The 15,967-nt window shown below is 39.7% G+C and overlaps 1 protein-coding gene across 3 annotated transcripts in view; it reads left to right on the top strand.

Annotated features, from left to right (window-relative positions):
• HMG20A (high mobility group 20A) overlaps positions 1 to 15,967 on the top strand; it is a 126,245-nt gene that overhangs the window by 88,591 nt on the left and 21,687 nt on the right. For all 3 annotated transcript variants that reach the window (XM_029575383.1, XM_029575382.1, XM_029575384.1), the window contains 3 exons: positions 2,470 to 2,602; positions 3,430 to 3,461; positions 15,220 to 15,295. In XM_029575383.1, coding sequence (XP_029431243.1) covers positions 2,470 to 2,602; positions 3,430 to 3,461; positions 15,220 to 15,295 — 241 coding nt within the window. The remainder of the gene's footprint in view (positions 1 to 2,469; positions 2,603 to 3,429; positions 3,462 to 15,219; positions 15,296 to 15,967) is intronic.

Here is a 15,967-nt window from a genome sequence, read left to right on the forward strand (position 1 = left end):
AGACCTATCTCATTAATTAATGTGGACTGTAAAATTTATACTATTAGCCAAAGATTAAGTAAAGTCATGGGAAGATTAATCCAAATGGATCAGCCATGCTATATGTTATTATCCTGCATAATGCTAAAGAGATGACGATTCCAAGCTACAGCAATTTCATTACAAGTTGAAACGGGTTTTGATCAGGTGGAGTGGGAGTGTTTAAGGTTTTGGAAAATCTTTTATACAAATGATATGTTTGCTTCTTGAGCAAGACTATTGGTGAATGACACTCTTTCAGATTGCTTTGTTCTAGGTAAATTTATAAATCCTTACCGAATTATTTCAACATTTTTAACTGTAGGCAACATTCAGAACATATTGCTATGATACACTTAATCCCCCTAATAAACACCTTATTGTTACCGAAAACTATTGGCACCACCTATGTAATGTACGACCCATATTTTTACTGGTGCCCTATTGTAAACTGTTATGATGGTGAATTACTTAATGACGGTATATAAAAACTCTTAAATAAATAAAATAAATAAAAATACTAGACAGGGTTGTCCCTTATCTCCACTTTTGATTAATTTAGCATTATAGCCCTTTTGAACACAAACTAAATAAGTTCATGGGTTCACTGTTAATTACACTGAATGTAAGTTATTCATCTATGCAGATATATTTATTATGGTTAGATGTTTCCGTCCCTAAATTGTTACACTGTTGCCTTGTTTTCAGTTCCAGAATCTGCACAGTGCACTGTTTTGTATTTTATTGCTGTCAGGGCAATTTGGAAAGTGATAAAAATCTCCAGAAAATAATAAATGTTGGTTTTTACTACACAGAGATAGTAACATTCTCAAACATGTTATATTTCTATAATAATACTGGGACATTTTGAACAGAGGTATAGGGAAGAATTAAGGATGTACCTGATATCCATTGTGAGTTTTCATTTTAAATTATTTGCAAATCAACCACAGCTTAGGAAGATATTTCTGCCTGCAATAAGCAATTGATATTTTACTATCATTGGCTTTAGAATTCATCCTTAATAACTGGAAGGGAAATGTCCTGCCTAAAAATAAGTTCTTGATGGAATTTAATATGGTTGAAGTACAAATATCCAAATCAGAAAGTGAGTGCTAGAATAAAGGGTATACAGTCCCGGAATTCCACATCAATTTTTAATGTCACTCCCTGTCGCTCCCTGTCATAATTTCTAAAGACTACACCTTGTACTCATTTAAACTCTTTTGTGCGTCCCTCCCGATGCAGCCCCTGGCGAAACACGGGTCCGTGTCGGGGGACCCTTCTTGTTGAAACAATTGCTGATTTATACAGTGGAGTTGCCAATATGAATAATAAAAATATGTGACATTAAAAATTGATGTGGAATTCCGGGACTGTATACCCTTTATTCTAGCACTCACTTTCTGATTTGGATATATATTTGAGTGCTAGTTGTGCTCGGTTTGCTGTGAAGTACAAATATGAAACTCTTGCAGCTGAAACATATAACAGAACATTTCAGAAAATCTGGAAACTGTAGATCATGTATCCCATATGCTGAAATTGCACCCTTCCTTGTTGGATCATTAGATGTAATGTACAATATGATGAGACTGTAGAGCACCATTTAATCCAAAATGGCCAGGACCCATGACCATTCCAGATAAACATTTTTTCCGCATAGCCAAAATTCTAGTTTCACCTTGTGTAGCCCAACCCGTCCCAGAGCTGCTCTTCCTGCCCCTGATGCCTGACTTCCCTCCAAGCATAGTTCACATCTCAGCTTGGCTTGAAGCACGGACGGTTCTGGAGAGTCTAGCCAGAGAATCATTTTCCTGTTCATGAGTTTCCCCTTAATAGATCTCTTTATAAATTGTGCTCTACTGCGGTATAATCCCAGACAAGTTTAATATTCAGTAAATGAAAAATGTTTAATAAAAATTGTGAATTAGTAGGCACAAAAAGAGATTTAATTAGCACAAGTCTGACACTTGTAAATTCAATAAAAATATATGAACATTAGTATATAGCACTTCCTTGTGTGACAGCAAATGGTAAAGTAATCATTTTTGGTTATAAGATGATGTCATCCCCCTACAGTGCAGTTGTTACACCCTGGAAATCTAATGCACGGCTACCGCCAGTACAGATGGCCCTACACAGTACAAAACAGCTTCCAAAAGAGAGAACAGAGAAAGCTGTTAGTATGTTACAGTGGTTCTGCTTTACAGGAAGTATCCTGGCAGTTAACACGTTTTGTAATAATTATCTGCTGTGGTAATGTGATTGTAAATAGTTGCTTGGACTGTACTGCATATATATATGTGCTTGGTGAGAGCTCATTTGTGGACATCTGCTTCATAAATGTAGTCATCTTTATTGAGCGCGCGCACCGTACAGCAGTGACGGGCCGACGAATCTTCTAGATTGAATAACTAGCTCGCTGTCTGATTTGTATTTGTCTTGCAGCGCTACCTTGATGAAGCAGAGCAAGACAAGGAACGCTACATGAAGGAGCTCGAGCAGTACCAAAAAACAGAAGCTTACAAGCTCTTCAGCAGGAAAGCACAGAGCCGACAGAAGGGCAAACAGCACAGACAAAGTAAAGAGCATAACTGCACTGACATCCTCATTCACTTGCCTACCTATGATTAAGCAGTAAGAACATAAGAAATTGCCATGCTGGGTCAGACCAAGGGTCCATCAAGCCCAGCATCCTGTTTCCAACAGAGGCCAAACCAGGCCACACGAACCTGGCAATTATCCAAACACTAAGAAGATCCCATGCTACTGATGCAATTAATAGCAGTGGCTATTCCCTAAGTAAACTTGATTAATAGCCGTTAAATAAATTTATTTCTTCTCAGGTCCCTTGTCTTCACTCTGTAGCCATACTCTGCTTACATTGTGACTGATAGTTATACCCCCAGCACACTGTGGGGCCGATTTTTCTAGTTACCTCTGTACACCACACACTGTAAGTCTGTCTTCTCTAGTTAGCTTACTTTCCAAAGGGAAGAAAGTTTATGAGATCACCTTGTGTGCATCCTCCTTCCCCATCCAGTAACATTTATGTTTGAAAACTTGGTGTAGACAGGATACCAGGGTAAGTCAGGGTGTCCCAGAGGATCCAATAGAGTGTTTCTGTTTGGATGCACTTATATGTGCGAATGTGCACGAGTTCTGGAAAGTAGTTGTGCTTGAGAATCTGATCTGTCGCTGCCATTAAGCTGTTATGTTGACACATTGTTTTTCTAGGCTCCAAGCCTAAAAGTATAAATAGTTCAGTCACTTACTCTGTACGTTCTGCTGCTTCACCTAGACTTTGGGGAATTTTTCTGTTGTGCATGTTTGTATATGTTGTTGTGTCTTGTGTGTGAGTGGAGTCTTGTTTATATTTGAGACTTAATAAATATCTTTGCTTTCTAGATGGAGCACGACAGGCTGTGGGTGACCATGAGGTAAATGTATGTCTTTGTTCTGCACATGTAATATGACAACATTGAGTACTAAGTCTTTCTAATAATACTTTAGAGTTGCATATTCTCATTTCACTTTTCCACACACTTGGTTACGACGTAAAGAATATAACTGTTACTTGCCTTTTGCATCCTGTTTATGCCTCTTATCTGGTGGAGTAAAGCGTATGCTACACACATGATTTGTGGGTTTCTTGGGGTTTAGAAGAGCTGCAGCCACTTGTGGACCTGTAACAATAGTGATCTGTTAATCTTGAAATGAGCTTCCTGTTTCCATTGTGCTGCTGGCTAAGACCCTGCTGTTACTATTAATATTTATTTATTTATTTGATTTTATGTACTGATATTCTGATACAATCCTATCGGTTCACAACAGCGTAATGAGCATTATTAAAAATACATAAATAACATTGATAATAAAACAAAGTACATATAAGAAAAATAAAAACACCATAAAAGAAAATTATATAGAATTATCATGATACTAAAAAATAAAAGCGAAGGCCCTTTCCTTAATCTCCAATATAAAATTATAGAATTGCTCCCATTAAAAGCAAAACAATAAAAACGCCATGCTTATTCTCCACATGTCTATTTAAATAACCAAGCTTTCAAGTTGTTCTTAATATCACAGGGTCAACACTGCAAGAAACAAAGAAGTTGGCTGTAGCAGTCAGAGACCCTAAAAACAAAACAGTATGACAGTGAGAGAGGCTCACAGATAAGTTCTGGTGATCTAGGTTGTGAAAGGCCTACTGCTCTCTACTTCCATACTTTATAAGAGCTGGCTAGAAATAAAAAGCTGCATGAGAAACTGGAAAGTCTTTACTAAAGTTAATATTAAGGCCCAAAAAAAATTTTTTTAATGTTTTTTGGCCTGCGGGTCAGCGCGCCGTCTCCACTCTTATTACTGATAAGAGTGGAGACGACACGCTGACCCACAGGCTTACACGTAAGCGGCGCCATTTGGTTGAATGGAACCCTTAGATTTATAAGTGCAGTCTGCTTCAATAAAGATACGTTTGCACTGCGGATGGTTTTGAACACACATTCCATATGTGATTCATTTCATTTGTTTTTTCACATTTGAGAAGTCATTTTGAGCCCCTGGGGCAGCCACTAGAAGGTGGCGAAACTCGGCCCTGAGTCGAGCAAATTTTATCAATTGTCCCGTACGTCTCCACCCAATAAAGATTTTGGAAAAGACTTTACTGGCATCTATTCTTTTGTTGTTCCTCAAAGCTAAGATCCAGGAAAGGTGGGGTTCAAAACTCGCCTTGTAATCTTGGGCAACTCGCGTCACCCTCCATTGCTTCAGATACAAATGTAGGGAGTCATTTACTAAGCATTTTTCCCATAGACACAAAGAAGGAAAAAACCTTTAGTAAATCCCTTGGATTGTAAGCGCTCTGGGGACACAGAAATGCCTATTGTACTTGAATGTAACTTACCTTGAGCTACCAGTGAAATGGAGTGAGCTAAATGTAACTAAATAAATTCTGATAACTAGCCCAGGCAGCATTGGTGATATTGTGTATGATATCCATAAGGTTTTTCTGAGCATGTGTAGAAATTCCTGCACAACCATCCCCACATGAGCCTAGTCAATCTTTTGTGTGTTCTTCACTGGATGCATTCTAGTATGCTGTCGTGTTGAGTTTGATCTAGCTTAAACATTTTCTTCACCATGAATGAGAAGCACCTAATGGCTTTAAGAAATGTCCCTCCTGCTGCAAAAATATATCATTATGGACCACCATGCCACTTGTACCTGCTGCTTTGGGCTTTTTCATTATAGTTCAAAACGCATTGCCAAACTTATAGACTTATGACATCCCAAACCGCGCCATCTGCTCCAGGATGGTTCCCAGAACAGAGAGATTCAGCAGATTAAGTATGAAGGAGTTCCTGTCTTCTCCTTAAAGTTGGATTATCCACCCTCCATTTCATTGGCACTCAAAGATATGCACCATATTCAGCTCCAAGTAAGTTATCTGTCCCTAGTGTACTTGCATCTAGCAGGACAAGAAGCAACAACGGTCTACATGTTGTAAGCAACCCTCAGAAAAGAAAAAGGACGGTATTCCTCATCTATAGAGGTTGAGATGCATATTAATTCAAGCAATGATCGCCTATGTCCAGATGTGTTCCAGCACCCAAGTTGTACACCCTCAGTTAAGGAAGAACGTGGAGCATCAAACATTGCACTAAAGCAAGACCATATACTTTTCATGGTGCCAAGGACGGTATCAGGCCATCTATCTGTCGGCACTGTCATGCGTTGACTCATGTCGATGGCTCCTCTAAGATCAGGCACACTGAAGACATGGTGACAACCTTGGCGCAGAACAAAAAGAGCTCTACCCCGCAAATTTTAGTTCCAGAAATAAATGACTCCTCTCATGCTATTCAACTTTTCATTTAATATCATGGAACAGGCACGGGAATTTCAATAAAGAAAATATTCACAGAATTCATGAAAAATTTCTTTAAGGATATGCCTGGTCTTCAGTTCCATAACCTCTGAAACTAGTCTTACAAACTTACCAACTAACTGATGAGTCACATGGTTTCTTCTGTTTGTGTAATCTCTTCTGCATAACTTTGTGTCATGCACAATAAGAACTGAAGATGCAGTGGAATCCTACCATTCAACCATTATCCTTCTTGATCATCATCACAGGTCATCTAATTCACAGTATAAAATAGTAGAGCAACCACTCAAATTGCATTCAGGGCTTTTTCAGATAATCACAATGCCAGCTGGACGCCTGAAACTTGGATTGTTATGTGAATTATTGTTTACTGAAATCTTAAGTAAAGTATGATGAAATAGAATCAGCTGATGAGCACAGGTACTAATCTCAGATTAAGAGTAGTATTCAATGCACTAAAGTTTTGCAGGGCTCTTGTGGAGAACAAAGTGGTAATTTTTTAGACAGACAACTGTGGCCATATTTTATATCAACAAGTTAGGGGAAACAGGATAATTTTCCATATGCATGGAAACAAATTTATGGAACGGGATAATCTCAAAGGATTTGTTGATTATAGTGACCTGTCTACTGGGAGAGCACAGGCTGCTAGCTGATCAACTCAAGTTAATACCTGGAACCTCTTGAATGGAACCTTGACATCAATAAAGTCGTCAAGTTCTTTCAAAATTGGGTTCTTCCTTAAGAAAATCACTTTGCCTCATATCTCAACAAGAAAGTTTAGGTTTTTTTGTTCAGAGAGGACAGCCAGAACCAGACTAGCTGTGGATGTTTTTGCCTCCATGGGAGGGAGGTCAGAAATTCTATACTTTTCTTACCCAGGACTCTCCAACAGCTAACGCAAAACAAGGGACCTATGATTCTCATAGTCCCATTTTGACCCAGACAAATCTGGCTTCCACTTGTACGTTAACTGTCTCAACAGGAGCCAATACGCTTGACAAATTTTCCTACAATAATAAACCAGAATCAGGGTAGGCTTCTCCATCCAAATGTCAACCCTCGTGGCATGGATGTTGAGCATCCTAATGTAACCCCAATATTTAAAAATGGCTCCAGGGCTGATCCAGGAAACTACAGACCAGTTAGCCTGACTTCAGTGCCAGGAAAAATAGTGGAAAGTGTTCTAAACATCAAAATCACAGAACATATAGAAAGACATGGTTTAATGGAACAAAGTCAGCATGGCTTTACCCAAGGCAAGTCTTGCCTACAAATCGGCTTCACATTTTTGAAGGAGTTAATAAACATGTGGATAAAGGTGAACCAGTAGATGTAGTGTACTTGGATTTTCAGAAGGCATTCGAGAAAGTTCTTCATGAGAGGCTTCTAGGAAAAGTAAAAAGTCATGGGATAGGTGGTGATGTCCTTTCATGGATTACAAACTGGCTAAAAGACAGGAAACAGAGAGTAGGATTAAATGGACAATTTTCTCAGTGGAAGGGAGTGGACAGTGGAGTGCCTCAGGGATCTGTATTGGGACCTGTACTTTTCAATATATTTATAAATGATCTGGAAAGAAATATGATGAGTGAGATAATCAAATTTGCAGATGATACAAAATTATTCAGAGTAGTTAAATCACAAGCAGATTGTGATAAATTGCAGGAAGATCTTGTGAGACTGGAAAACTGGGCATCGAAATGGCAGATTAAATTTAATGTGGATAAGTGCAAGGTGATGCATATAGGGAAAAATAACCCATGCTATAGTTACACATGGTTAGGTTCCATATTAGGAGCTACCACCCAAGAAAGAGATCTAGGCGTCATAGTGGATAACACATTGACATCATCGGTTCAGTGTGCTGCGGCAGTCAAAAAAGCAAACAGAATATTGGAAGCTATTAGAAAGGGAATGGTGAATAAAACGGAAAATGTTATCAAAAAAGATATAGTTGTGATGGAGAAGGTAGAGAGAAGGGCAACCAAAATGATAAAGAGGATGGAACAGCTCCCCTATAAGGAAAGGCTAAAGGGGTTAGGACTTTTCAGCTTGGAGGGGGATATGATAGAGGTGTTTAAAATCATGAGAGGTCTAGAACAGGTAAATATGAATCGGTTATTTGCTATTTCGGATAGTAGAAAGACTAGGGGACACTCCATGAAGTTAGCATGTGGCACAATTAAAACTAATCGGAGAAAGTTCTTTTTCATTCAACGCACAATTAAACTCTGGAATTTGTTGCCAGAGGATGTGGTTAGTGCAGTTAGTATAGCTGTGTTTAAAAAAGGATTGGATATGTTCTTGGAGGAGAAGTCCATTACCTGCTTTTAATTGAGTTGACTTAGAAAATAGCCACTGCTATTACTAGCAATGGTAACATGGAATAGACTTAGTTTTTGGGTACTTGCCAGGTACTTGTGACTTGGATTGGCCACTGTTGGAAACAGGATGCTGGGCTTGATGGACCCTTGGTCTGACCCAGTATGGCATGATCTTATGTTTCCTTATTACAACTGCCTTAAGAAGTTCAGAACATTCTTTATAACTTCCAGTAAGCAATCCATGAGAAGACTGTACAACTTTTATGTGGAAATGATTTTCCTTTAGCTCATGAAATACTCGAGATCCTTTCAAATGTCTGTTTCATGTTGGGTTTGAAGACTGCTTTGATAAGAGTCCTCCTTAGCTCTGTTGCAGCATACTGTGACTACCAAGATGAAGCCTCAGTTTCTCTTCATACATTAGTCTCCTGATTCATGAAAATGTTGTTACATGTAAAACCCCCCATAAAGAAACATCCAGTTGCTTGGTCTTAACCATAGTCCTCGTGCAGCTTATGAAACCACTTTTGAGCTATTGTATTCCACAGATCTCACTTGGACGGTGATCATCTTGGTTGCAATCATATTGGCATGCAAGATAAGAGCTTCAAGCACTTGTTTCTAATTCTGCGTACATGGAGTTTTTCCCACAACAGAGTAGTGTTGAGAACTCGCCCATAGTTTCTCTCTGTGATCTTAATCCATCCTTTCAACATTTTTTTCCTAAACCTCATGACTGCAAGGTGTGAGAAAGCCCTCTATACTTTAGATTGCAAAAGAGCACTGGCACACTATATATGAAGAGGACTGAACCACATTGCCAAACCACACAGCTTTTCATGTCCTTCAGTTCAAACAAGCTTGATATAACAGTAGCCAAGTGAACAGTTTCCAACTACAGAGCAGACTGTATCAAACTCTGCTATGCCCAGGCAGGCCTAAAGTTTTAGGATTGTATAAAGGTTTATCAGTTCAACAGTATGGCAATGTTAGTGGTTCACCTACGTTGAAATTTGAAAAGCTGCAACATGGTCATCAATTTATACCTTCACCTCTCACTTTTGTTTAAACAACTCATCTCATAAGGACAGTAGGTTTGAACAAGCAGTCCTACAGAAACTATTTCATCACTAGCTTCAACTTATCCTGCCAAGCCGTAATTCCTCTAGAGCTCAATGGCCCAGTTATTTATTTTTAAAAGAACATGTTGCATTATTACAGCCAAGACGTATTTCTAGTGACCTCTAATGCTCTCTCCAACTCTTCCACAGAACAACTTCAGCTTGGGATTCCCTACTTCTGTGGCTGATTCATCCTGGTTTTAACTTTTGTATTTTTTGTATTTTAAAAAAAAAATTAGTGGGGAGGAATAGGATTAGGAGAATAACCCTGGCAGAAGCATTCTGTGCAACATTGGGGATAGATAGGAGAGAAAAGTGTTATATCTTTTGACCAGAAAGGTGGGAGGTTTCCACAGGGAGAACTATTGGGTCCCCCACATTAATTACATTATAGGCTATATTGAGTAAGCCAGTGAGTGGCAAAGTTACCCAGAATGGCATGAAGCTAAAAGAAATTTGCAATCTATGGGGAAATAGTATCTTCAGTTTCCTCCAATGAAACGATTTTGCCATTCTCTTACACAAACGAGATCTTTTTCAGCTGTATTTCCAGGCCTATGGAATAGCCTTCCATTGGAATTAAGAGAAGTAGTAAATCTAGCAAAATTCCATAAAAAGTTGAAAACAAGGTTTATAGCTGTTAATAATAAGATCTTTTTTACAAAACAAACGAGTAGGTGACATCAACCTACTGCGAGATGGAACAGTTCTCTCATAGGTCCATATTAAAAAATCCATTGAGTTATCTAGAAAACTTTATCCAGATATTCAGCAGAACTTTCCTGAATAACTGATCTAAATATGTTAGACTGCGCTCACTACATTTCCACCCTGCCCCCTTTTTGTCCAGGTAACTTTGTTCTCACAAAATTATTCAAAAGGGGCATGTATTGCAAGGGCCAAACTTATGCAGGTAAAAGCATAACTCTTTTGAATATCAACATCTGAGTTTTTTGGAGCATGTTCAGGAGTTCCTGCGCAGTCTTTTTCTGCATACCTCATCAGTATAATAGAAAGTTTTAAGTTTCAATTCTAAATGGTTCTCCATAGACAACAGGATAAATCAGCCATACATTCCCTCTCTCTCTTCCCCTCTGGAGTTGAAACTTAAGGTTTGTATTTATAATGGGTAAGCTAACATATTTAGCCAGACAGTGTCATATTGAGAAGTCTGACCACTTGTCACGTGAGCCACAATTATGCGCAACTAGAGGTCCATATTCCGTAAACTGGTGAGTGGGGAGGTTTTGCAAGTCAGCTTATGCAGGTAACTGTAAGCAGCTTTTCAACAGAACTTGTCTTCTGCTGATTATTTTTTTTTGTAAAGCCTGTAGCTGTTGAATGTTTTTTCTGTTTAACCTGTTATATGTAAAGCCTGTTGCTAATTTATTGTTTTACTATAAACCGAGGTGATGTATAACTATACGTACCGCGGTATATAAAAATCTATAAATAAATAAATAAATTATGCTTGCCAAAAGTGACAAAAATACAGTTATTTGGGTAATCTTTCCACTCACCAGCTTATTCAGTATATTACCAGCAACCCCTCCCCCATGGAATCCCCCCTTCTTTCTGGCACTGGAACCGCCCCTTCCCATCCTTATATCCCTCCAATGTTTTATTAAAGGTGCGTACTGCAGGCGTACGTGCGGGAAGAGTATTTTATAATCTACGTGTATACTTTAGAAAATAGCACTTATCTTTGTGCCCGTAAATGTGCTCCCAACATGCAGCATCGCTCTGACAGCAAGGCTTGGCGTATGCTACCAGCCTTACTGTCGGAGCAAGGCTGGATAAAGCCAGTGGTCAGGCATCCTCCGGGTGGCATCCAGTCTTGCTCGTATAGCAATGGCGTATGTTGAGAACACGGTAAGACTGTTCCGCTTCTTGGTTTGGGGTGAGATGGGTCCGGAAGCCATAGCCTTTTTTATTATTATTATTATTTATATATATATATATGTGGGGCAGGAATAAGAGTGAAGCTTTGGGTTGAAGTTATTTGTGCAACATCAGAAGGGGGGGGGAGTTCCGGTGCCACACATTTTCTCATATCGTTTGGTTGGGAAGGAAAAGGGGAGCTACCCCCTACGTGAGCTGTTTTAAAAATGAGGGCAGTGTTCAGTCAGACAGAAAGCAATTGCCCATCATTTTCTCCAGCCAGACTTCGCTGGGTAAGCGCATCTGAATAGCCCCAATATTCAGTGCTACCAAGGTTAACCTGAGCCCGGCCCCGAGAGCACCTCCACGCTGCCTCCTTTTTATCTGCTTAACTTTTAACCTGCTAATGATTTACCCGCTTCAAATGTAAGCGCTGAGAGTGGCGGGAAATTAAAAACTCTGGGTTTTCAAAGTTAGCCAGCCAAGCCCTTTTGAGTACTGACTTCCACAGTGTCGGTTCTGAGCAGTTTATACAAGTTTGCTTTTTCCATTTTGGTGCCACCTCTTTATTTCTGCAAACTGGCATGTAACTGAAACACATTCGTCCTTTTTAAATGAAAGTGTAATTGCGTCCTTATGATTCTAATCCCTAAAGTGAGAACCAGCGGGACTTAAACGCATCCAGCCTTGTTCCCCATCCCCCCTCCTCCCCCCCTGGAGCATCTTTTCCTTGTTCTGGGCAATGGATGCACCGCGATGGATCTCATTACCAGCATCCTTTTGAAAGCAGCTCTATTAAAACCAGAGAAAAAAATTCCAAACCCACGGTCTTTTTTTCCTAAGAGAAGCATGATGGTTTTGACACTCTTAAATGCTTTCCCGGAATGTGTAGCTGATGTTTTGGCTGTTCTGCATTCATACAACCATTTGCAGAATGTGTTTAGGTTTACTTTTATCACTGTGCCAACGCTGTTCATCTCCACTTTCCCCCACCCTCTCCTTCCACAGCTTCCTCCTGTGAGGTCCTTCGGTTTATCATGCTCTGATCTTGCTTTTTGTGCACGAGGTGGAAATGCTAGTGCTGGCTACAGTAGCTTCTCTTTATCGCTTATGACTATGTGCCAGCAGGTCTGTCACAAATAGACTTTATTAGTGTAGATTTGAGCTACTGAAACAGATATTGTACAGTAAGTCGAGGACAGCTCTTCCGTTTGTTATAAGCACTGTATGGAAGTGGTAGAAAAAGCTGCAAAATACAAGATCAGGAGTCTGATGGTCCAGTGGAGTGTTACCCTCTGCCTCACAGGAAGTTAAAGAAGAGTAAAACGTTCTATACCTTAGGGTTGGGAGCATTATTGAAGTAATGGTGTCTACTCTGTGGCCAGGGAGGAGACTACGGTATTAGAACAAAAGTCTGATTCCGGCTTTTGGGCAAGGATATCTGGTTTACTTGAGGGAGTTCTGGAATAACTGGTGAGGAGGCAGTGGTGCAGTAATAAAGCACTGGAAATACCCTCTGAGTCACTGAAATAGCTGTGAGAGAGCCCAGAAGAAAATCCCAAGTGAATGAAATGTTAAGGATTTAATCTTTTCAAAATGATTTACTATACAGATCCCAATGCATTGGTAGTAATGAGATTTGCATTATAGAAGGAGCTTACCAACATCTCTTCTAGAATAACATTCATAGTGGAAGGATTGTAATCATAGATCAAATTTAAGAGTCTAGAAATTCAAGAAGAAAATTACAAAGGCCTTAATACTGCAATCATAGTCCTATGTGAGAACAGTGCTAATAGAGGCAGTTCTACATTTATTTAGCAAATATATTTCACCATGCATTTGACTGTGACAATAAGACCTTAGACCATTTATAAAATATATTTTAGAAAATTGACTCCACTTCATAAGTTAAGTGCTCAGCGTTGTATGTTTACATCAGAATTACCAGATCATATTGTTTGAGCTACAGACACTTGATATCTAGAAACCAATTCAAAGTGACATAGCAAAATAGACTCTAAAGATCTGAAGTAACTACAAATTTGAAAGCTTTGACCTGAAAGGCAGAATTCCTTGTGTCCTTGGTACTTCGGATTCAAGAATGTTGTATAACTGGGATGTGCTGTAATAACCGAGGGCCCTATTAGTTGACAGCATGAGGGCTACAAAGAATACCATCTCCGTCCACTGGAACCACTGCTGTTTCTGTTCTGTGTATCATAAATTTGAAGCCACGGCTTTTAATTTGTAAGGAGAGCAACCTCTGTTCTCATGTCTGGCATTCATCCTACATCAGTCTTTGCCTTCTGCTCCTCTTTCCATCTGCAACTCACTCAAATCGGCAAAAAACGTCCCATACCGTCCCAGTGCATATTCCTGCTAGTCAGATCCAGGCATTGGGCACTGTCAATCACGTGGTCATTCTAGTGTCCTCCTCCTCCTCCTCTGGTATGATGATTTTCCTGCTGGAAATCCTACCTTTTCTACAGAGTTCAACCAGACATGCCAGGGAACGAAAACTACGTTGGGTACCACCTTTTGACAGACATCCACATTATTTATGTATTTATTTACAGATCTTTATATACCGTCTTTCCATAGTGGTCAGGGCGGTTTACAACGTTAAAAACACTTATAATGTTAAAACAAATAAGATATCCATAGACCAAAAACAAGAACATATAACTGTCCTGAAGTGAGATGGTTAAGAAGTGATACAAGCACTGGGCCGCCTGCAGTTTTTCATGCACTCTGAGTAAATGGGCTAATTTTGCATGTGTTTTTTGCTTTTCCCATTTCACTTCACTGTGGCTTAAGTGCTTCAGATCCTCCTGATCTTGTATTTTTCCTCTCAGCATTCCCTCATTCACTGGGTTCTTTTTAGGACCATTACTGTGTTTGGGTTTTTTTTCTCTCTGATTCTTAGACTATGATCGCTTTATTTTGGTCCTTTCTTATTGTTATCTCTTCTTGGATGCCTATATGCTTGCTCAAATGCAAGATGGGAGAAATGATGCTCTTTTATCCTAGTTTCTTGTGCCTTATAAGATCACGGTGTCTGTCTATCCTCTCCCCATCCCCAAAATAACATTTGAAGCATTCATCTAATTTCATTGAAAGTTCTGCAATAGATAATAGAGCACTATAACCCTGGCTCTCCCTGGTTTTGTATCCCTAACACCTAGAATCTCTTTTATTTTTCCTATAGGGAAACAGACCAGTTCAGTTCAATTGCAATTTATTATTTTGTTGAGAGGAGGAGAAAGCAGAGCACATTATGGCATTCAGCATTTTGAAAGCCGCCTTGCTGTTGATTAGTACCTGTGCTCTCCAGCTGGGATTCCATTTTATCATACTTTACTTAAGATTTCAGCAAACAGTAATTCACATAAATATTTTTGGAACCGTGTGCAGTTTCTCTACCAAACCCAGAAACTGGCCATCATGAAATGTTTATGCATCTCCTTGTTTCCTTTCCTGAAGTTTTGTTCCCTCCAATATTGTCCTCTAATTGTGTGCACTTCTGAAACTCTTATCCGGATTCTGTGATCTGCTGGTGCCAGACTAGGAGCACCCTGAAACCTGACTGCTAGTGCACATGGGTAGCTGGCATCACTTATAGCTCATAAATCTTTGACAACAGCATAAGAGCTTTGAAAATGTTTATTATACACTGTCGAGAAATTTAGATCGAGTGGTTTATAAATTCTTAGCAATTTGTAAAAGAAACGCTGATATACTTGGCTGTATATTTTATACTATTTGTATTTTGCATGCATCTTAGTGGGAAGCTGCTGTCTCCTTGATTTCCTGTTACAGAGCTTGCTTTTTTTCCCTTTGAAAATGTTGAATTATTTCATGTAAGAGGGGTTCCTCTGTGTATGAGTTAAGCTTTCTTTGTAACTTCCTTCCCCACAATTCGTAGCTCATGTATTCTGTCATACTATAACTATCCAGTCTTTGCTATTCACAGAAAGAAGCTGATGTAAAAGAGAGGTCCGTGTTTGATATCCCCATCTTCACGGAAGAGTTCCTAAATCACAGCAAAGGTAACAAACTTTATGCCTTCTTGTTACAGTGCACGTTCCCCCAAAATTCAGTGACTGTTTCAGCTTGCCCGTGTGAGCAGGATCCTGTGAACTTGTGACCCGCTGTGCTTACACAGAATTGCAGTATTATAACTGAGATGATTTGCAGATTCTAGAGCGGGTGTTGAAAATCCCAGCATGGTGGCACGCAAAGCCCCCCTCAGATGCCGACACCACAGTTTCAAAACGTGCAGGCTGGCTGCACCAATCTCACAATGCACGAGGGGTCCAGGACAGGAGGACAGAACTGGTTGTTGGATGGAACCCTCTCCTTTCCCACCTGCGACTTGTTCTCAACAGAGGGTGGGGGGGGACTCTCCCCACCATTCCTATGGCACAGCAACATTGTTAATAGTAGTGAATAGTTTGTTTGGAAGCTCGGCCCGCAAAGGTTGCTGACCTATTCTCCAGGGGACTGTTGAGCTCCTGCACCCCTATCCTGTTTGAACAGCAGTCACCATACAGAATGGTGTAGCAGTGCCAGCTTAGGGGTAAGTTTTATAAACCTAGACTATGACACACAGTAGTAATTGCAAGGCTCTTCTGGTCTGCCCATCGTTCCTTCCTGTTGCAATATTGCAGACTCTCTTTGCTGTCGGCCATTACCTTCAAATATAGCTTCTCTAGTCTCAG

Source organism: Rhinatrema bivittatum, chromosome 13, assembly GCF_901001135.1.
Source record: "Rhinatrema bivittatum chromosome 13, aRhiBiv1.1, whole genome shotgun sequence".
In the NCBI taxonomy this organism is placed as follows: domain Eukaryota; kingdom Metazoa; phylum Chordata; class Amphibia; order Gymnophiona; family Rhinatrematidae; genus Rhinatrema; species Rhinatrema bivittatum.